We start from the raw sequence: 26,583 nt of genomic DNA, 5'->3' as shown, positions 1-26,583 counted from the left end.
GTGGGGTAATTTAAAACTCTTCTCAAGAACCACTGGGCCAGAGGAACTGAAATTTTCATGAAGCTTCCTGACATAGTGCAGATTCAAGTTGTTCAAATCATGGCCCCCGGGGGTAGGTTGGGGCCACAATAGGGGATCAAAGTTTTACGTAGAAATATATAGGGAAAATCTTTAAAAATCTTCTTCTGACAAGAACCAATGAGTCAGAAGAGCTGAAATTTATATGAAAGCTTCCTGACATAGTGCAGATTCAAGTTTGTTAAAATCATGGCCCCCGGGGGTAGGTTGGGGCCACAATAGGGGATCAAAGTTTTACATACAAATATATATATAGGGAAAATCTTTAAAAATCTACTTCTCAAGAACCAATTAGCCAGAAGAGCTGAAATTTATATGAAAGCTTCCTGACATAGTACACATTCAAGTTTGTTCAAATCATGGCCCCCAGGGCTAGATTGGGGCCGCAATAGGGGATCAAAGTTTTACATGTCATATGGGGTATTTTATAGGTAAATCAATATCCATACAACAAGCACTCACAAATAAAGAAAGGAAAGAGGACAGGACAGTAAGAAAAAAGGTGTAACAATACTCAGGCTACATAAAAAAAGTTATAATTTAAAACGTGTGAAAAAAATGGGCGCTTTTTAAAGCTCAGTATTTGGATCATGGGGAGGTTCGAAGCCCTTTGACCAGTATCCATGAAATTCTTAACATGAGCAAAGATACACCTCTTCTACAATCGCTGAATATTTCAGCCTCTTATCTTGAACAGTTTTGAAGAAAAGCCACGGACGCGCCTCTGAAAAATCGAAAATCTGTGATGTCTTGGACCGGAAGTGAAGTCATCAAGTCAAACTGAAATTTTCTTAAAGCTAGATCAACATCTACTATCCCTGAAAATTGAGCAATCGAGAACGAAAGAAAAATGATAATAGAGAAAAGAATTGGAAGAATGACAAGGTCTTCCGGTGAAAACGGAAACCATACAATCACTAAAAGGTGTTTCGTCTGAATCGGTTCCGTCTGAAATGGAAGACTTTGATAAGAAACAGAGTAAAAATGATGAACATATATGTTCATATATACTGATATACTTTCTGTCTTATAGGGAGCTGGTCCGCAGAGGCTGCTCTGGCAGTACACATATCACGTCAATGTGTGGTGTTGTATCAATCATGTGAAGAAAATGGAGGACGGAGCTGTCAAAGATATGAGCATTGTGAAGATGAAAGTCAGTATTGCTTCACTGCATGGAGCCCCAACAATGCATCTGCTAATGGTAAGTTTTGATTAAAATTGTTACTAGCTTACATAACTTATTTTATAGTTTGTTCAGGGATTTTTGAGTTGGCTCGTAAAGCGATATGCTCCTTGCTGTCAACTTTCTGTTCTTACACCGATAGCAAATTAATCCCATGCACAAAGATCTTCAAAAAATTTTCATTTACTTTTTTGAACCGCTTCATTAGGTTTTGAAGACATATCATACATGTATGTTGACATTCTGATAACAATGTAATTTAAATGAGTCCCCTCAGTACGTTTCAAGAAACTAAACATAGTGCGCATGGAGACATGATGTAAGCAAATTTAAAAGGACATGTGGGACAATGTGGCCAAAAATAACTAGTCAATGAATATTTTTTCTTTTTTTTCATGGAGCACCATCAGGATGTCCTTTACAATGTGTATAAATTTCCTGGCCACTTTCTAGGTATACAAGGAAGATAGTAAGCTTTGAATTACCCATTCCTTATTGACAATATCTTCGTGGTCTTTGGTGATCAGGTCTTTCAACAGTCTGTTGGAATTCCCATGGGCACAAATTGTGGTCCTTTGTTAGCTGACCTGTATTTAGGTCACCTGAGTAAACTCAGGTGACCTATTGCAATTGGTTTTCGTCCGTCGTCGTGTGTCGTCCGTCGTGTGTTAACAATTGAACATTTTTAACTTCTTCTTGATAACTACCAGTCCAATTCTTTTCAAATTCGGTATGAAGCATCATTGGGACAAGGGGGACATAAATTGTAAATTTCAGGACTCCAGCACCCCTAGGGGTGGGGCAAAAACTGCCCAAAATTGACAAATTTTCAAAAATCTTCTTCTCAAGAACCACACACGTGTAAGAAAAACTAAATGCATGGTGATGTAGAGCAGGAAGGCCTCTACCAAATTGTAAATTTCATGATCCCCTGGGTAGGGGTTCTGACCCCAGGGCAGGGCCAAACTTGGTATATAGTGTTTATGTGTAAAACACTTGAATAACATCTTCTTTAGTGCTATTGATACTAAATTGAAAGTAAATAGATATTTAGAAAGAACAGGTAGTCCTTTACCAAAATTGTAAATTTGATGATCCCAGGGGTAGGCGTTTTGGTATCGGGGTGGGGCCAAAATGGTCAGTTATCAAATGTGTGAACAATAGACATTTTTAACTTCTTCTTGATAACTATCATTCCAATTCTTTTCAAATCTGGTATGAAACATATTTGGAACAAGGGGAACATAAATTGTAATTTTCAGGACTCCTGCACCCCTGGGGCCTTAGGGGTGGGGCAAAACTGCCCAAAATTGACAAATTTTCAAAAATCTTCTCTAAAACTGCACATGTGTAAGAAAAACTAAATGCATAGTGATATAGGGCAGGAAGGCCTCTACCAAAATTGTAAATTTCATGATCCCCTGGGTAGGGGTTCTGACACCAGGGCAGGGCCAAACTTGTTATATAGTGTTTATGTGTAAAACACTTGAATAACATCTTCTTTAGTGCTATTTATACTAAATTGAAACTAAATGGATAGAGAAGGTAGTCTTTTACCAAAATTGTAAATTTGATGATCCCCAGAGTAAGGGTTCTGACCCCAGGGTAGGGCCAAAATTAGTATATAGTATTTATGTGTAAGTTTGCTGATACTGTATAAAATCTACATGCATACTTGCAGATGTTTTAATGTTAATACACCTATTCTTTAAAGCCTTTCATCAGTGTATGCACTTTTAAGGGCAGTGAAGTTTTAAGAACACATCTTGTTTTATACTGTTGCTGAACATTAGAATTTAGGTTAGATATTCAGAACAGGAATTTTTTTCTAGATTTCATAGCCCATGGAATTGGTGATATTTTTTCACTAGTATTCAGGTGACCGATAAGGCCTGTGGGCCTGTGGGCCTCTTGTTATGTTCATATGAAGCAAAATTTATTCAGAAACTTCTATGTGAGAAGACAAAATCTCTTGCTGTGACCTTCAGTTCGACATTTAGATATGTCGATGATGTTTTATATTTTAACAATAATAACTTTCATTCATATGTCAATTCGATATATCCCTGTGAGCTCGATCGCGAAATAAAAGACACAACAGAGTCGTCTACTTCTGTTTCATACTTGGATATTTTATTGAAAGTAGATATTAACGGCAAACTAACAACTCAACTTTATGACAAACAGGATGATTTAAGCTTCTCAATCGTCAACTTCCCATATTTATGTAGCAACATTCCATTATCACCTGCATATGGTGTTTTTTTCTCTCAACTGATTCGATACCAAGCGCTTGTTCAGCCTATGGTCAATTTTTAAATCGAGGCAAGCTACTGACAAACAAGTTAATGGTACAGGGGTTTCAACAGCCTTGTTTAAAGTCAGCATTTCACAAATTCTATGGTCGCAATAACGATCTAGTTTGTCTGTACAACCTCTCATTGGGTCAAATGCTGTCTGATGTGTTTCATACTGATTGTTAGGCCGTTCTTGGCACACTGATTTTGACTATACAGATAACTCTGTTTACCTCATCAAGATATAGGGCTCATGGCAGGTTTGACCGGTCAACAGGGGATTCTTACTTCTCTTAGGCACCTGATCCCACCTCTGGTGTGTCCAGGGGTCCTTGTTTGCCCAACTATCTATTTTGTATTGCTTATGGGATTTATGAGATTGATCACTGTTTGTTATCTTCACCTTTCATGTGAACAATATGTTGCCCATGAGACTCTTGTTTAGCATGTATGGGAATTTGTTTTAGTCTTTCTGATGACAGTATTTGGGGATGGCGATATAAGGCCACATTTAAAAAAATGTTGGTTTGCCATAACCCGAGGGTCATAAAAAATATTGGGTCGGTCGGTAGGTTTTTTTTTTTTTGGCTGAAAATATATTGAATATCAAAACTCTGTTTTTATATATTGTGTTCTTTTGATGAATTAATCCCATTACAGTGAATTACTTGCAGAACTGTCAGAAACCTCTCTAAAAAGTGTAGTTTTAACTTCATGGTCTAGTTTGTGTATGGTTCATATATCATTTTGTTATTCTGATATGTGACTTGTTTTGTGGGGGTCTTGAATATATCTATTGTTTTGGGTTTTTCCCCAAATTTGTCTAGAGTCTTGGTTGCCATGATTTTACTCTCAGTGGCCAATGTAACATGAATATATTATGCAACTGAAACTTGGTAGCATTGTTGTTGAACTTAAACATTATTCGTATAAACTCAACACAATTTCATGTTCAATGATGTTGGTCAAACGATTTCTGATACATAAATCCTTGCTCGGCGGTACCTCGAATTTCCGAAATGCCTCCAGAAATACCGAAATGTCCATTAGAACTAATGAAATTCCCCTTTGAATCAATTTTTTAAAGTTAAATTGAAAGATTAGGGATTGATTCAATGTATAAAATACCACCTCTGAAGAAAAAATAACATAAAAAGAGTCATGTTATTAGGATTTGTGTCAATTTAAGGAAGGTAACTCATGTTATTTTTCTTTCATTTAGAAGAATGTGTTCAACCATTATTTCCTAATCATTATATATATATATATATATACAGTCAAACCTGTATTAAGAGACCGTCCAACGGAGAATGGAAAAAAGGTCACATATGACAGGTGGTCTCTTAATACAGGTTGCCTATTTTCCGCAGTTAATGGATAAAATATCGTAAATAATTTGTACAATGGAGAAAATGACTACATGTATTTGGAATTTATCATTAAGAATATCAAGTATGGTTTTAATAGTTGTAAAATAAAATTAATAATACACTGTAGTTAAAAATCTAGAATATGATGTGTTGTATCATAATTTTTTATTCATCAAAAATTACATTTAATCTATTTAAGAATGATAAACTTTGCATGCATTTCATATTACACATTTACATGAGATTTAAAAATTATTGATGAACTGCATGTAAATTTTCTAAAACTTATAAACACTTTGTTGTAAAGGGTATTTATGTATAGCCTACTTGTACAGTGTAACTAAAAATGCAATGCTTGTGGTAAGAAAGCAAATGGTGAAGTGTTGCGTCTCCTTTTGTACAATACATACTGGAAAAATGTTATTCAATTTGAGAAACATTAAATAAATCACAATATCCATTGTACATGCACAGGAAATCTTTTAAGCTTAGAACTAATGCAGGCAATTTTCTTGAACTCGGACGTGTCAAATACTAGGGACATGTCGAAGTGAGCCGCTAGTTCCGGTCATTATTCTGGAAACTTCTAGTATCTCATGCAGGAAAAACTGTGAATACTCCGTTTAAAATTTCAGTCCTAAGCACAATATTTACCTTATTTATATCACAATGGGGCAAATTTTTACTCTGTTGAACATAATGGTATTATAAGTGGTAGATTTTCATTTCCGATCTAGCCTGCCCGGCACTTCTTAAAGTTTGTCGAAATTCACACCTTCAAATACACCGGCCTTGATTCCATGATCCTTGATTTTGTTAAATAAACATCAACTCGGGTTTTATTAATTAACCACACACGACACTGCATGTTGACAGCTTAGGTATAATAATTTATTCAGAGGGCCGACTAAACAAGATCATCGCCAAACTGCGTATCAAAACGAAAGTGTTAGGGGCGATAATTCCCAGAATAGTCATGCGTTTGAAAACGAAAGTGTTAGGGGTGATAATTCCCAGAATAGTCGGCTCAACTGAAATCGAAAGTAGTAATCACGTTGTAATCGAAAAATGTACAGTCGTTAAATAGAGGTAATATTTCGTGAAAATAGACGAAAAGGTTGTAAAAATCATGGTCGTTGGTCGCGTCAGACAGGTGGTCGTTTAATACAGGTACAATATATAGAGTAACGTCTTGGGGGGAACTTTTTATGGTCACATACGACAGTGAGTCGCTTAATACAGTGGGTCGCTATGGCAGTTTTGACTGTGTATATATATATATATATATATATATATATATATATATACATTGCTTAAGTTGAATTAAATCAACATTCAGATATATTTTGCAATTCAAACAAATATTGTATAAGGGGGGCAAATCATCGGTGATATACACAGTCTTCACGAAAAACTTTGTGAAGCACAGGCCCTTCGGGCCTCCCAGTATAATAATATTGCAAGCCCGAACAATATTTTAATGGCCCAAATTGTTTTTTCTAATTTGACCACTTGTCGTTTGCAAGGTACAAGCATGTTCTACTGTAGGAAAATTATCCAGATGACCATAGTTGAAGAACAACTGACATTATTATATCTTATTTTATTTTTCAACAGATGACATCAGAAGCTCATGTTCTACTGTGTTTTGTATACACCACGTACAAAACATTGTTTTCTCCCGAATTAAATCTCAGCAAAGGCCCACCCTCAGTCCAATGGGGCTTAACTTTTCGATTTCTTTTTCTCCTTGTATTTCTGGGTTGTTTTTTTTATTTATTTGGATCTGATGGTTGTGCTTGCAAAATACGCTTGAGAGGTTTGGAATTTCACTGACGAGCCCCCTCCCTACACGGGTTGAATATTATTTTACGTCCCTCTTGAAAATATTTCACTCATATGGAGATGTCACCACTGCCGGTGAAGGGCTACATAATTTAGGCCTATGCTCGGCACTTATGGCCATCGAGCAGGAAGGGATCTTTATCGTGCCACACCTGCTGTAACACGGGACCTCAGTTTTTGCCGTCTCATCCGAAGGACCGCCCCTATTAGTTGCCTCTTACGACAAGCAAGGGGATACTGAGGACCTATTCTAACCCGAAACCCCACGGGAATCCCAACACGGACATTGGAAGTTAATGTAAATATATAGTATGTGCATGTATTTTTTTTATATATGCACATACTATATATTTACATTAACTTCCAGTGCCTGTGCCTCCCTATACTTCATAAAAGGCAGGATGGTTGATCATTTTTTGATGCGAAATTTCATTGCTACATGTAAGTCATGACAAAGTCTGAGTCAATCTCACGCTATATTTGTAATATATACAAAACATACAATAAAACATTTACAGGCCCTCCGGACTCCTGGGTTAAATATTTTTAGAAGCCCGATCCCGATTTTACTGGCCTCGGGCATCGGGCCACCGGTTAACGTCGAAGACTGTATACATGTATAAATGTTGCTAGAGGTATCTTTCTTTGAAACATCATGAAGGCGAGCACAATACACAATATGAATTGAATTTCCTAAATTTACCATCACAATTTTATCATCGTTTTATCATAAAAAACTTAATATGCATTAATGTATATAGTTAGAGGGGAATTTCGGTACTTTTAGGTGGTATTTCGATAACTACATTAATTTCTGGTGGCATTTCGGTAAATTGCGGACATTTCTGAATTCGGGGTACCCATTTACGTTTTCATCAGACACTATTGTTTGTGTCCATAATTATCGACTGATACCTTGTCGGATAGATAAAAATCTACCAGTATGCCATGTGCCGAATCGATCATTTGAGTGCTTAAAATTATGGCGATTTACAAAACGCTGCAAAGAACAAAACTAGAAACAAAACCAAACGTATCTTCATAAGTCAAGGGCTATTGATTAATTACTTCGTTTACATAATAAAAACAACACACAATATTCTTGATGTTAAGAAAAGTACCCCACGAAGACCATTGTTTACTTTCTGTTTTTGCTCTTTCCAAACTTGCATCTTAAACGAAGAATCTCATTGGATGATTTAATTTTAGCTTATTGCATCATCTCCTGTCCCAAACCGTGACTGATGTCAAGGGCCTGGGTTAGTGCGAGGTAACGAATCAACAACCCTTGACTTGTGAAGATGAACCAAACGCGGATAGGAACTTGAAAGAAAAACGGAAGTCGGAAAAAATCGAGGGAAAAAAAAAACATGGCCGAAATTATGTCAATAAAAACTTTCAAGTTGGGGGGGTTAAAAATGGGGTCGGTCGCGCGATGGCAAACAAACTACTTTTTAATTTTGGCCTAATGGGTGGTAATATACTGTGAAATGTAAAGTGTATGTAAAAACAATATGATTTCCATTTCAGGAATTGAACCAATGCACCAGGGATGTTGGACACAAAATGAAGGATGTGAAAATGATAGTTGTATACAGTCAAGTCGTCAAACACATGCTGTAGGATTCTGTTGTTGTCGACTGGACCTTTGTAATGCGAACATAAGCATGGCAGGAGGCTCACCTCCTATAATTACTGAGAAAGGTTGGTTAATTAATTTACCTTAAGTGGGACTGAATGATATGTTGCTTTGTAAATAGCTTTATGTGTGAACAAGTGAGATTTGTTAGATTTTGCAAATTAGTTTAGAGTTATTGCCTTATAGGTACAATATATTCTTGCCTATATATTTGTCAAAATGAATGGTCCATGTTACACCAGGGATATGGCATGGCATGTTGTATGTGTATTTGAATACACAAGAAGTCCGCCTTGTCAAAAAAGTTAGACCCTAATCCCCACGGTGTCACACTGTGTCTAAAAATGACATTGAAACCTGGATTTTATGTTAAATAATGTAAATGAACCATTCGGCGGCATTCTTGAATCCAAGGATGTTGATGAAGTAATAGCGGCTCAAGATCAGTGAAGCCGCAGGGTATGGTAATTTTGTATGTTAACATTTTTCATTGACTTTCCCTGTGTACAATTTTTATGCCCCCGAGATCAAAGGTCAGGGGGCATATTGCTGTTGTCCTGTCTTTCATTCTGTAATTCTGTCTGAAACTTTAACTTTGCTAATAACTTTTGAACAGTAAAATCTAGAGCTTTGATATTTCACATGAGTATTCCTTGTGACAAAACCTTTCCAAGGGTTCCAACATTTTTTTACCCTGTGACCTTGGAGTGTGACCTACTTTAAAAAACTTTAACCTTGCTAATAACTTTTGAACAGTGAGTGTTAGAGCTTTGATATTTCACATGAGTATTCCTTGTGAAAAGACCTTTCCGTGGGTACTAAACCTTTTGACCTTGGCTTTTGACGTACTTTTAAAAAAAATTGACATTGGTCATAACTTCTAAATGGTAAATATTAGAGCTTTCATATTGTACATAAGCAATTCTTGTGACAGGATCTTTCTACTGGTACCAAGATATTTGTGACCTTGGCCATCTTTGGAATTGGCCATTATCGGGGGCATTTGTGTTTCACAAACACATCTTGTGAATCAGAGGAATTTCGGATTATCAGTGATCATGACTGGTATGCAGTCAAAGAACCTACAAGATACACTTGTGTGTAAATCACTTGCTTAATGGTTGGGAGTCTCTTCTGGATAACACCATGGAGAGAGGGACTCCCTTGAGTCCCTGTTGAATGTTATTCTTTGTCTGTTCATAATGTTTACTGTAGGTCACAACATCATAAACATGGCGTCTGCATGCTGACTATGCGGGGGAACTTGAGTGCACACCTGATGCATTTTATCACGAACCCGATCTTAAATTTACGGTTGATAGAGCCAAGTACTATGAAGACCCGCTCTAGATTGATTAGTTAATTAATTAATAAGTTCACTAGTTAAAAGAAATACTATGATTTCCTTCTGCAGGGACATCTTTTGACATACAGTGCATGTATATCAATATTTAAAAAAAGAAAAACACAAAAAAAACCCACCCAAAAATTAAACACTGATAGATCTATATGTAGAATTAATTGAAAATTAAATTCAGTGACTGTCACATAATTATGCCCCCGAGATCGAAGATCGGGGGGGGGGGGGGGGGGGGGCATATTGTTTTTGTCCTGTCTGTCATTTTGTAATTCTATCATTCTGTCTGAAACTTTAACCTTGCTAATAACTTTTGAACAGTAAGTGATAGAGCTTTGATATTTCACATGAGTATTCCTTGTGACAAGACCTTTCCGTGGGTACCAACATTTTTGACCCCGTGACCTTGGAGTTTGACCTACTCTTTGAAAACTTTAACCTTGCTAATAACTTTTGAACAGTAAGTGATAGAGCTTTGATATTTCACATGGGTATTCCTTGTGACAAGACCTTTCCATGGGTACCAACATTTTTGACCCCGTGACCTTGACGTTTGACCTAATTTTTGAAAACTTTAACCTTGCAAATACCAACATTTCTGACTCTGTGACCTTGACCTTGGAGTTTGACCTACTTTTTGAAAACTTTAACCTTGCTAATAACTTAAAATAATTAGATTGTTTAGAAAGTACCATAAACGTTTTTAAATTCCAGACAAGCTTTCTCATAGCTTCAAACATTTTGTTTTTGCTTGCCCAGAGTGAAATTTAGTACAAAATAAGTACCAGAAAAATGTACAAAAAAGGTACCAGAAAAAGCATGCTTTTTTGGACTAAATTTGGAACCATGCGTTAGGTCGTTCCAAATTTAGTAAAAAAAAGTATACTTTTTTTGTGCTATAGGCCAATCCGAAAACATGAGTTATCTTTCCTTGATCCGGGACGTAGTGTGCTTGCGTAACAGTAGTTTAAGACTTCCGGGTAGTATATTCGAGAAGCGTCATTATCAACAGTGCAGAAGGCCGCAAAGATATTGCTGTATAATTTTACAGTAATCACGCCAACAAATATTTTAACATTAATAACAAAATCCCAATGCATAGGTTTACTTCATACACGTGAAAATAACCAACTTTGCATGTAAAAATAATAGAAAATTAATGTTGTAAGTGGAGGAGGACCCCCCCCTCCCCCCCCCCCCGCCGATAGAATGTTCTATAGTTAAAGTGAAGGGCCTTTCCCGAGACGCAGTTAGATTATTCTAACTAGACCCCCCCCCCCCCCATTTTCCAAGATTGTACGTGTTGTATGACTGAAATTAGTATATATCATACATTGCATACATTTCCTCAGAATCTTTAGCCCGTGTTTTAATAGTCAGATTTATAATAAAATATCAGAAGTTACTTGTTCAATATCAATGAAGTACATTCAGCGATAAAAGTTCTGCCACGATGTACGTCTAGGTATGTCGGACTGACACCTCTGGATTCTGAAAATGTCCATCTCTTCGATTAGCGAGTAAAATTTATCCCAGCCTGTACTTGTAAGTGAAAGGCCACTGACAGATTTCCAGCTGTCTGCCCACAAATTTTATACAGTTACAAATACAAGTATAACCATAAAGAAATTCGTCGTCACAAACCATCTTTAAAGTGACATTTACACATGCAATGTTTTGAAAATAAAATAACTTAAAATTGAACGCTCTGAATTTATAGTCGGCAAGAGTGTGTACCTGTCAATACAGCCATTTTGATTAAAACATTTGGAGTTTTACTCAAATTATTTTGTAAATTTGTGGCGAAAAGGGGGGTCTAAATCTGTCATTGCAATTTCTGTTATGACACGATACGTGCCTATACATAATCAAGTACATTTCAAGGGGGCTAAAACGAATAAAAGAGGGAAGATACAGAGACGTCAAGACGTCAAAAGCATTCTATTGGGGGGTTAAACTTACCTTCCCCCAGAGAGTACATTTCAGAATATGGCAGCCCCCCCCCCCCCCCCGGGATTACACAGATGTATGAAAAATAATTTATATCAATCGAGCAATATTGACCAAGATTAATTTTAATTTTTTTTTATTTAATTACCTATTTTTCTGCATTTTAAACATATCAGTTGATATTAACAATTCCGGCCTCATGTTTTTGTTTCCATTAACATTTTCTTACTCTCTCATACAAATGATTTCAACTGCTTTCGAGTTTGAACAGCACCCATACTAATATAACTCTTATAATATATGCGAAGTATGAGTGGGTTACTACCCGGAAGTTGTCATATTCACACTAAATGTAAGAATACAAAGAGAGATAACTCACGTTTTCGGAAAGGCCTATAAGAGAACAAAAGTATACTTTTAGCATATCTTTATTTGTTGCAAAGTACATAAAAAGTATGATTGGAATACACAAAAATGTTTTAAGTACAAAAAAAGTATCCACAGACAAGTACAAAAAAAGTATACTCTTAAGAAAGTATAGAAAAAGTATCATAAACGTATACTTTTCAGTTGGTACAGAAAAAGCACAAAAATGTATAAAGAACAAAAAAAGTATCCAAAGAAAAGTACAAAAAAAGTATACTCTTAAGTAAGTATAGAAAAAGTATCATAAAAGTATACTTTTCAGCTGATACAGAAAAAGCACAAAAATGTTTTAAGTACAAAAAAAGTATCTACAGACAAGTACAAAAAAAGTATACTCTTAAGAAAGTATAGAAAAAGTATCATAAACGTATACTTTTCAGTTGGTACAGAAAAAGCACAAAAATGTATAAAGTACAAAAAAAGTATCCAAAGAAAAGTATACTCTTAAGTAAGTATAGAAAAAGTATCATAAAAGTATACTTTTCAGCTGATACAGAAAAAGCACAAAAATGTATCAAGTACAAAAAAAGTATACTCTTAAACAAGTATAGAAAAAGTATCATAAAAGTATACTTTTCAGTTGGTACAGAAAGAGCACAAAAATGTATTAAGTACAAAAAAAGTATACTCTTAAGAAAGTATAGAAAAAGTATCATAAAAGTATACTTTTCAGTTGGTACAGAAAAAGCACCCAAAGAAAGTATCCAAAGAAAAGTACAAAAAAAGTATACTCTTAAGTATAGAAAAAGTATCATAAAAGTATACTTTTCATTTGGTACTGAAAAGATATCAAATGAAAAGTACAAAAAAAGTATGCTTTTAAGTTGGTATAGAAAAAGTATACTTTTAGTACAAAAAAGGTATGCTACAGAAAGGGGTAGGAAACAAGATGTGTTTGTGAAACACTGATCCCCCCTTACAACAAAGTGGAACAACAATCATTAATCTAGTTTTTGGAAAATGTGTCATTGTCACAAGGTCAACAAATGAGGTATCATTGAAAAGGTCTTCTCACAAGAAATGCATCTACCCCTGAACCACTGAATCCGGGGAATATCATGTTGACAAAATCATACCATCTAAAGTTTTGCTCACAACACTCGTGAAAGTCAATGGACAATCTTTCCAGCTCCACCTTCTCTGTAGTATTCAATGGTATTCTCTCCAGCTCTCTTCTCTTTGTAGTGTTTAATGACAATTTTTCCATCTCCCTCTTCTCTTTGTAGTGTTCATTGACAATCTCTCCAGCTCTCTGACCTAAGTCATTAAAATAGGTAGTGACAGTTCCATCAACAAACGCTCGGCATCAGGTGTGAATGTCACGGGTCCTCGGAGATGACCTTAAAAACGGATGACCCGTGTCACAGTAGGTGTGGCACGCTAAAGAACCATCACTGCTCAATGGCTGTAAGCACCGAGCATAGGCCTAAATTTGAAGCCCTTCACCGGTCTTGGTGACGTCTCCATATGAGTGAAAAATTCTCGAGTGAGACGTTAAGCAAAATACAATCAATCGATCCAGCTCTCTTTTCTCTTTCTAGTGTTCAATGACAATCTCTTCAGCTCTTTTTTCTCTTTGTAGTGTTCAATGACAATGTCTTCAGCTCTCTCTGTTCAATGACAATCTCTCCAGTTCTTTCTTGTCTTCTGTGTGTTCTACTGTTGCCTATGATGTAAAAATAATACATATTGAAATAGCCTATTTAACAAGATTATCAGTAATTAAAACTGATGGAATTTCCCCAAACTAAATCAAACCAATGAACTACTGTATATAACAAATGACTCGCACAATGATCAATAACTGTTTAACTATTATAATATTTTTGAAAGTTTTTTTCCCATATATAAAGTACATGTTCAGAGTGACCTTGACCTTTATAAAATAACCTTGAGTGGCGTTTGTCCAAAAACCAATTCCGTATTACTTATTTGTGTGATATATGATCAATCTGTTCGAAAACGGTTTAAATTCAATTCAATTTATTAATTGATTCACCAAACATGTTGGCATACAATCATGTTACACAATATGAGATATATAATGACAATAAACTAAATACTAACAGTTTATTTACATATATGTATAAATACAAGAACATTTTAGATAAAGAACATTTCCCTCACATAAGATGTATGTATTCTAAGTGCATACATGCATCTTGACTTTTATAAAATGACATTGGTCTGAAAGCCATTTCATATTTTACCTGTTTAATATTTATGTGATATATATATGATCAATGCCTGTAATTTATGAAAAACAACAACAAAACTGAATGTTGAAATAAGAAACTTTTTCTAGATATAAATGGACAGAGACACGACAAAGACTATATATGATCCCTTGAAAAATAGAATTTGTAGCCCCCCCCCCCCCCCCATTTTGCTAGAAATTTACAAGGCATTAGTATTATATATAGAGATAAAAACTCCAGATTTGGCACCAAAAATTACTGAGTATTTTGGCTAATGTTTAATTTCACATGAGCACCCCCTCCCCCTTTCTGGAAATCCTGGATCCGCTGCTGTCAACACCCCCCTATTTCTATATAGATCTATGACTAGTGTGGAAACTGGAAATGTAAAAATGTAAGCTTAAACTCATGAATTGAACCAATGCAGGACGAATACCCCCCCCTTTCGATTTTTTTCAATTGGACCGCTAAGACCTAGTTTTGTTTTGGTATATAGCTATAACTTTCAGAAAATTGTAAAGTCAACTTTACTTTGAAAAACTATCCTTACATGCTACATAAACTGAAAGGGTTTTGTTCGCTGCAAAATACAGAAATCTTTAACTTACCATGTTGTGATGATCACTAGAACTTTATGTACACCCGGCCCAAAATGCCTGGACATGCCGTTGTTGCAGGATGTCACCTTCCTTATATATTCCGTGATTCTGTACTCCGGTCCTCATTCCATTCAACCAAGGAATATTTATGCAAAATAACCTCCAAAATATTGCGACATTATAATCAACTTTGAAAACTTTGAAAATGGCAGCGTCACACAATCAACCAATCAAATTTGAGAGCTATAAAATTTGGAACTTCGACCAATCGCATGAAAGTACGAAGACGGCCGAAAATTCTAGTCTTGTATTTATCTTTCGTAAATATCCTGTTATTATCTCATTTGTTTGAAATTTCTGCTATTTAGAAACTAATTCATGATTCATAGCTGGTTTTTAAAACAAATACTAAGATTAAATTATTTACGGAGTCACCCGAACTTTATCTATCGTCACTTCCGTTTCGGAAGTTTGAAATCTTCGATCTATGAACAGACTGTTACATAGTGAGAAAAGGAAAATAAAACAATGGAAAAAACATGTGGAGGGTATAAAATCTATTCTGTGGATAACTTGGTAAAGGCTCCTAGAATATTCTTATGGTGTATGCGACGTGTATGACACTGGAAGAAGCAGTCCTACCTAACTTGAAAAGCCACGCAGTCGAGTGGTACTGGTAGTAATGGTGCCCGTGCCGATGATATTGCACGTTGTTTTCACAATCGGTATGCATTTTTCTCATTCATTTTCTTTAATATTATTATCTAATAAAGCTTGTAATTGCGTATTTGAGAAATAGATATTTATTTTTCAAAGGCACTTGTGGTGAAATCGCACGTGGATAGTTGCCCAATGATGATCAATGTGAAATAATATATCGTTGTTTTAGTTCATAAATTATATTTGTTTTTGTTTTCATATGACCCAATTTTATCTTAGGTTTTGCCAACTGCCGACCCTTCCTTGTCAGATAATCCTAAAAATCCGGGAGATATAGCATAGCCTATCTAACTTTGAAGTTTGAGGAAGCAGACTGAGTTTGAAGAAGATGATGTTGATTGAATATTACCAGGATGCAGCATTGCAGAAAGTAATGACGCTAAACATAATTCAATTCTCTCTCATGAAATATTCAATTTATGACCTTTAAATAATTCAAGTAACTGTTGATGAGTATGTCCAAAAAAAAAAAAAAAAATATCAATAAGCATGTTACAATCACAGCCACCTAAAATTTTAACAGTAAGTTGGATGTATTCATTTATAGGGAGGGGTATGCTATATATTTTTTAATCTAGGGCTTTATTTGCAACTTGATGATAAAATTTCAGGTGCTTGTGTTACAGTTTTTAAAAAAAATTCTTTCATTAGAGGAAATTGAAGATATATATATACCCCTGCGGTTCAATGAAAAAAAAATTAATACTCTGTGAACCTGGAGATCAAAGTGTCAGACATCTTTAGAATGAATGGTATGAACAACAATGCTGCACATCAGCATACTTTTGTTGAAGTGCTAACATGCTTCGTGAAGTATGCTGGTATACAACATAACAGTAACAAGTTCATGCTCTCATTTATTTTCGAAAATGAAATTTTATTTTCTTAAATTAAAACCATAGAGAAAGTGTTCAATTTCAGTTGATTTCTTGTATTTCATTTCCAGGTATCTGACATTTCTGATGCCAATCAATCCCTCAGGACCAAAAGATGACACAAACTTTAAATTATGGAAGTTGCGAGCAAGAATTTTTCAAGGGAATATCAGATGGAGAAGAAACATCAGTCAACAAGACAGTGTAAACTGATTAAGTGTCTGTTATAGGTGCTTACCATAGTCTGCCTATTGTGCATTATGATTCAGTGATGGTTTTTCAATCGAACTATGCTCAGGCCACTGATAAAATGTGTTGTGTTTCCGCTAACCCGACCGACCCTAAATTATAGCCCCGACCCTAGAATTTTTTTTCGATATTTAAAAAAAAAAATCGTCATTTTCCCGGAAAAAATATATTCCCGGTTCTTGGTTTTTGTTTTAGTTAGACATTGAGATGAAGTCATTCAAACGCTTTAATGATATACAAAACTGCATGGTATTGTGTCAAGCGTTTAAACAACACTGATAATGTTTCTAACTAACAGCATGGATGATGGTTGACCTAGTGGCTAGTACCTCCATGCGTGCTCACGCAACGGTGATTTAACAATGTCATGTTTTCATAGAAGACTTTCTTTTGTCAAAATTGCCAACTCCTATGTTGTTTACTTTTTAGACGGTGGCTATTTATAGCCATGCACAGTCTTATGCTATCGTTTCAGCGGGCATTACTGTGTATACACGGGGACCCTAGTTTTATATGGAGGTCATGATGCAGAGTGACAGACATGAATGTCCAGTCTGTCAAATTTGTATGCACATCCTTGGTTTCTGCTGCAGTTCTAACTGAAAACACTATGAAAAAGGCCACAAATAAAGCAGTGAGCGCATCGAAGTTGTTGATGAGTGGTGAGAGCCGAGAGGAAAAAAAGATGTGCAGATTGTTTTTAAAATAAAAATTTATGTCCGGTAAAAAGTTTTAGCTGGAAGAGAGTTGGATCCCATTAGGATAAGAGGGATCTGCCCAGACTGTCTTCCTACCCTTGTTCCATTTAGATTGTGAAAATACATTAGAAGTATTCCTGACCTATGACAACCAATCTAAATGTAGAAACAATATATCTGGTACTTGTAGAGCATAGTGGCATAGAGGAGTTAACTTTTGTGTTTTATGCTAGATATGTTTCATTGAAAAATATAGTTTCTTATAAAACATCTGGAAATAATCCTCAGCCAATAACGGGTGAAATGTTATGATTGAAAGTTTACTTGCAATGCAATTTAAGCAAAATTTATATTTTGAAAGTATAACATTTCAGTTGAGCATCACTGAAGAGACATTATTTGTCGAAATGCGCATCTGGTGCATCAAAATTGGTACCGTATAAGTTTTACATTCAATAGAACATTTAACTTGTGCAGTAATTGGGGCTATACGGACCGTGGATATATCGGCCTGGATAGCTCAGTGGTTAGAGCACCTGACTAGAAATGCAGGGGTCCAGCCAAAGATTTTCTCATACTACATTTGGTGCCGTTGACCACCCCTGGTGATGCAGGTTGGCCTGTCAGGGGTGAAAAGAACCTGGGTTGATATTGAAAGACAATTATAAAATTATAATTGATCTTAAGGAGGGAGGAATGTAGTAATTAGGGCTATACGGACTGGATAGCTCAGTGGTTAGAGCACCTGCCTAGTAATGCAGGGGTCCCGGGTTCGATTCCCGGTACAGCCAAAGATTTTCTCCTCCTTCCTATACTACACTTGATACGAGTTTACAATGTTTTTACTACACTTGATACGGTGGGGAGTTTACAATGTTTTTGCATACTTTGAAAAAATAAAATTTAAAAAAAAAAAAAAATTTATTTCCTACCTACCTACCCTATTTTTTTCTGGAACGTTAGCGGAAACTCAACAATTTTTATCGTTGGCCTCATCAACAAATGTCCTTAAAATTTGTGGAGTACAAGTGAGACAGTAGTGTGGTTCATTTTAGTGGACATGATTTTAGACGCGAGGTGCTTTGTGAAACTTAAAACACTATGTTTATTCATCATAGTGTAATGAGAACTGTTGTGGTCCATCATTCTATGCTTTAGTGATTGTAATGGAGATAATGTGAAGTAAATACTCATATTCTGCACAGCACATTTTTCAGTGACAATTATTGCTTCGACACCAAGCTCTGGACACTTGATGGCCATTAATATGTAGGACTTTACTGATTTTTCTGTGTGTGCAATAGCAAGTGCCACTTGCAATGAATCCAAACAAAGTGGAGAAATAATTTGTTTAGTTCAGAGATTACAACTTATAAAATTTGCAGACTCAAGACTTTTTAAAATGGTTTTGGGGGGGGGGGGGTGATCATAATATAGATCTGTTTAACCATGATCCATCAATTGTCACTCCACAGTCAACTACACTTTCAGGGCACAAGTTCTCATCCTCACTTTCCTTTAGTGTATGACCTCGATTTCCTGCATTCAGTAATTCCTGCAGAAGTACAATTTTTGTTTTTTCTGTGATGTGTTTTGTGTGGTCACTGTATGGTGTTGCTGACACTGGTTGTGGTAAGTTCATGGCTGCACAAAATTTGATGCAGCATTTCTTCCCTTGCCAATTAACCGCATCCCAAGAATGACACTTCTATTCACTTCAAACGAATGGGAACTGCTTGTGCACAGTTTTGAAGTGAAAAACTCAGAGGTGTGGTTACACTGAACATTTTGACACTTCAGTAAAAGACTTGAACACAGTCCATTTGCTTGCTTGGAATTACGGAAAGGTTCATTTTCCCATAACATTTTGAACAGCATGTATGGTCACCTATTTGAGAGTTCAAAATGTCTAAGTCCATAATGGTGCTGCCTCTGTTTTCCTCTTGTAAATATAGGGTCTGTAAGTCTCGTTTGGTTTCACTTTCGGTTTTACTACTTCCGGGTACAACAACATGTGGAATATATAAAGTCGTAACAGAGAATTGGCGCTAATATGTAATTTGGTGTATTGTTAAGCGATCGGCTGCATACATGAGACTGGGAAAACCCTGCCATGTAGTTTATTTAGGTTCCTAGTCGATGCTACAGTAAGGAAGCGGTGGATACAAAGATGTAGGTACGTAATATTATCACAATTCAACGAATAATCATGTCAAATTAACACACGTGTGTATAAACTGACAGAATATACTGGACGTGTTGTTTAGATATTACAGAGGGGGTAGGCCTACAAAAGATTTTGACAGACGAACTGATAAAAATAAAATAATAAGAGCAAAAAATTACATGTACTACAATTTCATAAATGGGGGGGGGTGGGGGGGGGGGGGGGGGGGGGGGGGGGGGGGGGGGGGGGGGGGGGGTGTAAGTTACATAATTCCCTTCTGTCTGAAAAGGGAAGGAACACTTATTTATTGTATCAATATAGAAAAAATAACCTTGCTAGGAAAAGGGGAAAGGGTTGACAGGACATCTTTGATACTACTTGCCTTTATATAGGCCCCTGCATGATTAAATTTTGTATTGTGTTTCAAGAGAACTGGCATATATCTTTATTGTATAATTATGTATAAATGACACATGGCCTTGAAAAGAATGATTGTAACACTCATATTCTGTGCTTATTTCAGAAACTACAACTTTGTTATGTATTGAGCCACTTTAAGTCAATAAAAACAGCAACTTATGGTATATTACTTTTTTTCATAGACACAAAGTTACGAAACCTGCTGAAGCAGAAGCATCTGCTTCAAACGTACATATAGGAACCGAAGTTGATACTGCTACCAATATATCTGTACCAGACAACAATGAAGTGCATCTACATGATCACGAGTATACAGCATCAAACCCTCAACGTTTAAAAAGGTACAGTGTACGATACAAGTATTCTAGTACATCAAACCAGGAAGTTACAACGGTGTTAAGTTTAGTGTCAGGTGGTTTTCTGTATTTTCTTCATTCTCATTTCAGTGTTATCTAAATTTATATGCACACCAAATACTATAATGGTATTGCTTTTGTTCTTACAGCTTTCCCTTGAAGACTAGGATGTTGTAAACTTGCAGTGAGAAATATACCTGCTTAATTAAAGGAAACCATCCTTGACAATTGGGAACATCATAATTGAAAGACCCTGGAAAGGTATTTTTTAGGGGTTCATTAAGGAAAAATGAACAATGCACTTTCTATACACTGACTAGTTATCAATTTCACAGGTCAGCGCAGATTTCACAATATTCAATACCTAGTAATTTTAGGGGGGTATAAATGTTGCTGTATACACCATTTTCTGTGGATATTTTTCATATATTCATGAATTTTGTTTGAAGGGATCATGAACACTGTTGGGAGTGTCCATTCAACTGAAATATAAAAGTCAGAAGAATTGAAGATTGCAATGGATGCAACAGAAGTGACCTAATATGACCAAATTGATATGAATAGCCAGTTTTTCGCTTGCAGTAATGACAAGAGTCGCCACAAAGAAAAGACCTTAATGTGTATTACACCTAATGCAGCTTATTTCCAATCTGTGCTGGATACAAATCTAATTTGGCATTTGTGAACCATTGTGGCATTTTAGAGAAGTTGCAAGTTGGTGATATATTCCTGGCGGACAAAGGATTTTGTATATTTGACAAACTTCCAAATGACATGACACTTAATATCCCATTCTTTCTTACAAATAAATCCCACTTCTCAAAAGAGGATGCACAACTTTGCTTTAAAATTTCCAGATGCAGAATCCATGTTGGATGGGAAAATGAGAGAATTTTTTTTTTTTAAAATTCCTTAGCCATATTCTATCATAGTATAGATATTGATCTGACAAAATATTTCAGATTTGTGTGGATCATGTGAATTTGCAGGTTCCCCTTTTGAAGGAGATTGCAGATAAATCCTACAAACTTATTAGATTAATTGCATGTATATATATACCTTAAATCTGCACATACCTGCCACATTGAATTTTTAAAGTTAAAAGTAATGAATACCATATATGCAATATAACTTTTCTACATATTTATATAAATATAAAGCCTTTTATATTCATATGAATATAAAGCCCTTTGGAACGTCTCCATCAGAATGAAATATTCTCGAGAGGAACGTTAAACAATATACAATCAAACATAAAGCCTTTTGTTCTCATTCTGAAGGTTTTCAAATCTGCATTATTAAAAAAGAAGTAAAATCCATTGTTTTAGTAAATGCATGTAATTGAATGATTTTTGTAAAGCTGGACACTGTGTCTATACATACATGTATTTTGGTTCATCTGAAATAAGAAAAACTCTGTCTATAAATGTTTATTCAATAAATATACATGTAACTAGTTCTAATTGTAACGGGGACCGTTACAGATGTTCCCCAAACCTCCCCCAATTAAAAAGTGATGTCCTTGTGAATCTATAGGAAAAAATCATTTTATTTTAGCCTTTAATTACATGTAGTACGTTCAATATGGTCATTTCAGTACCAAGAAATGAAAGAAAGCGTTGCACGTGCATACACGCGCACGCGTGTATGATTCCGAATTTTTGTTGATGTCGTTCAACAGTCATTTGTATCATATACCCACAGTATGAATTTCATAACGTTTCCACCAAATATAAGGAAGTTATAGCGATTTTAAAATCGTCCAATCAGAAATCAGCACACGTGCATGCACGTGCTGAGCAGTAATTCTAACCACAGCAATTTGTAAGGAGTACCAAGATACATCTAAACCCCTAATATGAATAGAATTTGATGAAAAACAAAAACGTTATCGTCCTTTAAAAATTGAATATTTAAAAAACGTTGCACGCGCATGCGCGTGTGCGTTGGCATTTTTTGTTACACCAACATATAGATACTCATATTGTCTACGTATGCTGTGAATATCATCTCATTCGCTTCATAAATAAGATAGTTACAAACGTTTTAGCATTATCCAATCAAAATGAAGCGCACGTGCATGCGCATGCAAATTGGTAATTTTGACCATGTAAATCAGTTAAGGGTCTCAATATCTACCTATGATATGAATTTCAAGCCATTTCAATGAACAACAAAAAAGTTAGACTGATTCCAAAGTTAGCGTACAAATTTTGTAATGCGCGTGGTGCGCGTGCTGGCAAAATAACTATTATTTTTCATATGTACAAATGATATACTATCATCCTATTTAGGTTTTATATCGCTTCCTTCAATATTCTGATTTTCCATTTTTTGTACCAAAATTGCAATGCACGTGCGCGCGCGTGCATGCACGTGCAAACAAAATGACTATCACTATGCACATCTACAAACGCTATACTATCATCCTGGAAAGTTTCATATCGATCCCTTTTGTAGTTCCTGAGAACACTACCGGACAAAAAAGTACCGGAGAAAAAGAATAATAACTAGACACGATCTCGTTGCGAGCAACGAGTAGGTCTTCCGTCCGATTTGTTGATGCACTCGGAGTTAAAAAAAAAAAAAGAAAAGACAAATGAGTCCCAATTTAGTTTCCGACTTTAAGACACTTTAGCTATAATCAATTTTTCATATCATAAGCTTCTGAAGCAAAGTTGCGGTGAAATTCGTTTGAAATTCTACTCTCCAGGCGAGCCATAAGGCCCGCGGGCCTATTTCTTGATGTCATTTGTTAGCCCTCTATAGACTCAACAACTTTAGTTCTATATGTCTTTACAAAATATTTACCTGTAAAAAGTTATTGAGATCGACCGATATCGACAAAAAATCGACTCTACAGGCGAGTCATTAGGACCATAGGCCTATTTCTTGATATCAATCGATAGATCTCGATAAACTGAACAACTTTTGTTCAATATGTCCTTACAAAATATTTACCAGTTACAAGTTTTTGAAATCGACTGATATCGACAAAAATCGACTCTACAGGCGAGCCATGAGGCCCACAGACCCATTTTTGATATTGATCGATAGGTTATGACACATTGAACAACTTTTGTTCAATAATGCTTTTCAAAAAATATGTCGTTTTAAAGATATGAGGCGTCAAATATTTACGATTTTGGCCCTTAAAATCTCTAATTACATAACATATGACCTACTTTTTGATTTGATAAGATCAAGCTCGTTGAGATGAACATTTCCGCTTCTACAACTTATTATAAAATATTAATAGTTTCTGAGATATTCTCAAAAACATTTGGACCCTTCTGAACCCCTAATTTAAAGGGCCAGCCCGTTTTGCTTGATATCGTAAGAAAGGCCTTGTCATTTTAAACAGTTTTTGCTCAACAAGTATTTAGAAATTCTTTACCGTTCTCGAGTTATCTGTACAAGAAATATTTAGGGGCCAAACTGTAGCTCCCTAACGGGGCCACATAGGGAAAAAACGAAATGTACATATTGTTTAGATTATCATTCTGAACAACTTTTGTTCAATAATGCTTTTCAAAATATTTGTCGTTTTCAAGATATGAGGCGTCAATTATTTATGATTTTGGCCCTTAAAATCCCTTATTACGTAACATATGACCTACTTTTTGATTTGATAAGAACAAGCTCGTTTAGATGAACATTTCCGCTTCAATGACTTATTACAAAATATTAATAGTTTCTGAGATATTCTCATTAACCTTTGGACCCTTCTGGGCCCCTAATTTAAAGGGTCAGCCCCTTTTGCTTGATATCGTAAGAAAAGTCATGACATTTCAAACATTTTTTGTTCAACAAGTATTTAGAAATTCTTGACCGTTCTCGAGTTATTTCTAGAAGTAATTTTTAGGGGCCAAACTGTAGCTCCCTAACGGGGCCACATAGGGTAAAAACGAAATATGCATATTGTTCAGATCATCATTCTGAACAACTTTTGTTCTTTATTGCTTTTCAAAATATTTGTCGTTTTCGAGATACAAGGGGTAAAAATTTTATGGTTTTGGCCCTTAAAATCCCTTATTACGTAACATATGATCTAAATTTTTATATGAATACATTTGGATTGTTGAGATGAACATTTTTTGTTCTTTGACTTATACCAAAATATTAACGATTTTTGAGATATTTGATCTAGACTTTGAGCCCTTCTAGATCCCTAATTTAAGGGGCTAGCCCCTAAATCTTGATATTTTCGAAAAGATCTCGTAAATGTGCACAACTTTTGTTCTACATGTCTTAACAAAATATTTGCAAGAAAAAAGATATTGGAGATCAAAGGTCAAAAATCGCCGAAATCGGCGAAAAATTTTGGCATCCATTTTTTCAGGTCCAGGCGAGCGTTTAGGCAAATCGCCTCCGGTAAAATCGAATCCCCCACAAATCTTCTAAAATGTTTACTCTATCTTGTGTAGAAATTTCAAGACTCTAGCTTCAAAACTAACGGAGGAGATATGTGGACAACAAGGCCCTTCAAAAAGTCACTAAAAGAGAGATAACTCCTGACCGGAAGTGACGTCAAGCACGAAATTTTGCAAGCAAAGTCTCGTCACCAAAAGACATCTTTCCTGAAAATTTCGTGAAAATCGATCGAGAAATGGCTGAGAAAAACGCGTGTACTACCAAGGAAAATAATAATAATAATAATGAAGAAGAAGAACGCGAACAATAATAGTAAGGTCTTCCGCAGGAGACGGAAGACCTTAATAATAATAATAATAATAAGAAACAGAGTAAAAACAATATGTTCCCAAACTTTGTTTGGGGAACATAATTACATAACTTTGATAGATGCACCACTGATATCATAATAAAGTATATGTACATGTGGTTATGTGTGTGTGTTTTAGACTGCAAAAATACTTCATTATTATAATTAAACTCTATCACGCGTAAAAGGTTGACCATAATACATCTTTGTCAATGTGAATTATTTGAGTGTCACTAGGAATCCACACTAGAAAATCACAGCATTGGGTGTCTTTCAGGTGGTGTTGTCCTTGAATCTGATGCCAATATTCAAATTTTGTTTTGAGGTGCAGCGAACCATCCCTTGCATCACATTCTAAAATGGCAAATGTCATTACATGTATTGATAAAATATACATGATTTATAAGTGCTCTGATTAGTGGTGAAAGTATTATACTGCAATATGCATACTTCTTTTGACATAGATGTACTTCAGTATTCAAAACTTGATGCAAGTAAAGTTTATAAAGAACATTAGCAGTTCAATATCACAATGAAGCCTATTTAGTATTTGTATTTGATTCATAAAATGTTACTTTAAAGTTATAATAAACTTGGATACATCCATGATAATATATATGAATACATATATGTACAGCTAATGTACATGTATTAGGTACACATAATTGTTCAATCTATAATGCTGACTTACCAATAGGGAAATCCCAACATTTGCACAGGCCTCTTTAATTGTCATTGTTCAAGCTGAAAATTGGCACTTAGCCTCAATTAAGAATTTCAGGGTTGCTGAAAATGGCCTGCTGTCCTTCGGAATGAGGATGCAGTTAATTCCTCCATTGTTGTTGTGACCTTTGACTGTGCCGACTTTGGATGTTTTATCCAACTACTGGCGTATTTTACCTTGAACAGTTTTATTTGCCTTCTTATATCTGAAAAATTCCAATATATCTACATGTAAAAAATTTATCTTCACAGTTCGAACCCATTTATTACTTACTTTGGGTATAGATAAGTTTATTCCAATTTGGGCTCAGAGGGCATAACAGCAAGACAGTTTATAAAGAAAGAAATTTCTAAAAAGAAAGAAAGTTTACAACATATAATCTTTTAATTATCATAATCATAATAGATATAGATCCAAACATGTATTGACATTATTTTTATCTTTAAATTGTGTACCTGCCTTTGAAAATTTGCTGCCATATGAAGATCGACACTTAGACTGCCCCATTATGGGCATACTGGCATCAGACATCCACATTAATGATGACTGCACAATACACAACACCTTTATCCTCAGATTCAAGGCATATCTATAAAATAATTTTCAAATATTAAACAATCTTAACCCATCTGTGATGTAACTGATATAGATAGGCACATTTAATATGCGCTTTGCTTATTGAATATGTATACAACTGTACACTGCT

At 35.4% G+C, this 26,583-nt stretch overlaps 1 protein-coding gene and 2 long non-coding RNA genes across 4 annotated transcripts in view; 2 read left to right on the top strand and 1 right to left on the bottom strand.

Moving 5' to 3' along the window:
- Positions 1–26,583, top strand: part of LOC130046770 (activin receptor type-2B-like) — a 183,071-nt gene that overhangs the window by 6,937 nt on the left and 149,551 nt on the right. Inside the window, exons 2-3 of the mRNA XM_056139594.1 lie at positions 1,112–1,282; positions 8,307–8,480. Of these exons, the coding sequence (XP_055995569.1) occupies positions 1,112–1,282; positions 8,307–8,480 (345 nt within the window). The remainder of the gene's footprint in view (positions 1–1,111; positions 1,283–8,306; positions 8,481–26,583) is intronic.
- LOC125647854 (uncharacterized) lies at positions 20,580–23,034 on the top strand. The gene is made up of 2 exons (XR_007360122.2): positions 20,580–20,691; positions 20,880–23,034. It is a non-coding gene; the product is annotated as an uncharacterized LOC125647854 (long non-coding RNA).
- The window catches only part of LOC130046775 (uncharacterized), a 215,051-nt gene continuing 213,686 nt past the window's right edge, over positions 25,219–26,583 (bottom strand). For both annotated transcript variants that reach the window (XR_008795779.1, XR_008795778.1), the window contains exons 2-4: positions 26,333–26,466; positions 25,845–26,082; positions 25,219–25,507 (exon numbers count right to left, since the gene is read on the bottom strand). This is a non-coding gene — a long non-coding RNA (uncharacterized LOC130046775). The remainder of the gene's footprint in view (positions 25,508–25,844; positions 26,083–26,332; positions 26,467–26,583) is intronic.

The sequence above is a fragment of the Ostrea edulis genome, chromosome 6 (assembly GCF_947568905.1).
Source record: "Ostrea edulis chromosome 6, xbOstEdul1.1, whole genome shotgun sequence".
Lineage (NCBI taxonomy): Eukaryota > Metazoa > Mollusca > Bivalvia > Ostreida > Ostreidae > Ostrea > Ostrea edulis.
The sequence above is the reverse complement of the archived record's forward strand: the minus strand, read 5'-3'. Positions and strand labels throughout refer to the sequence as shown.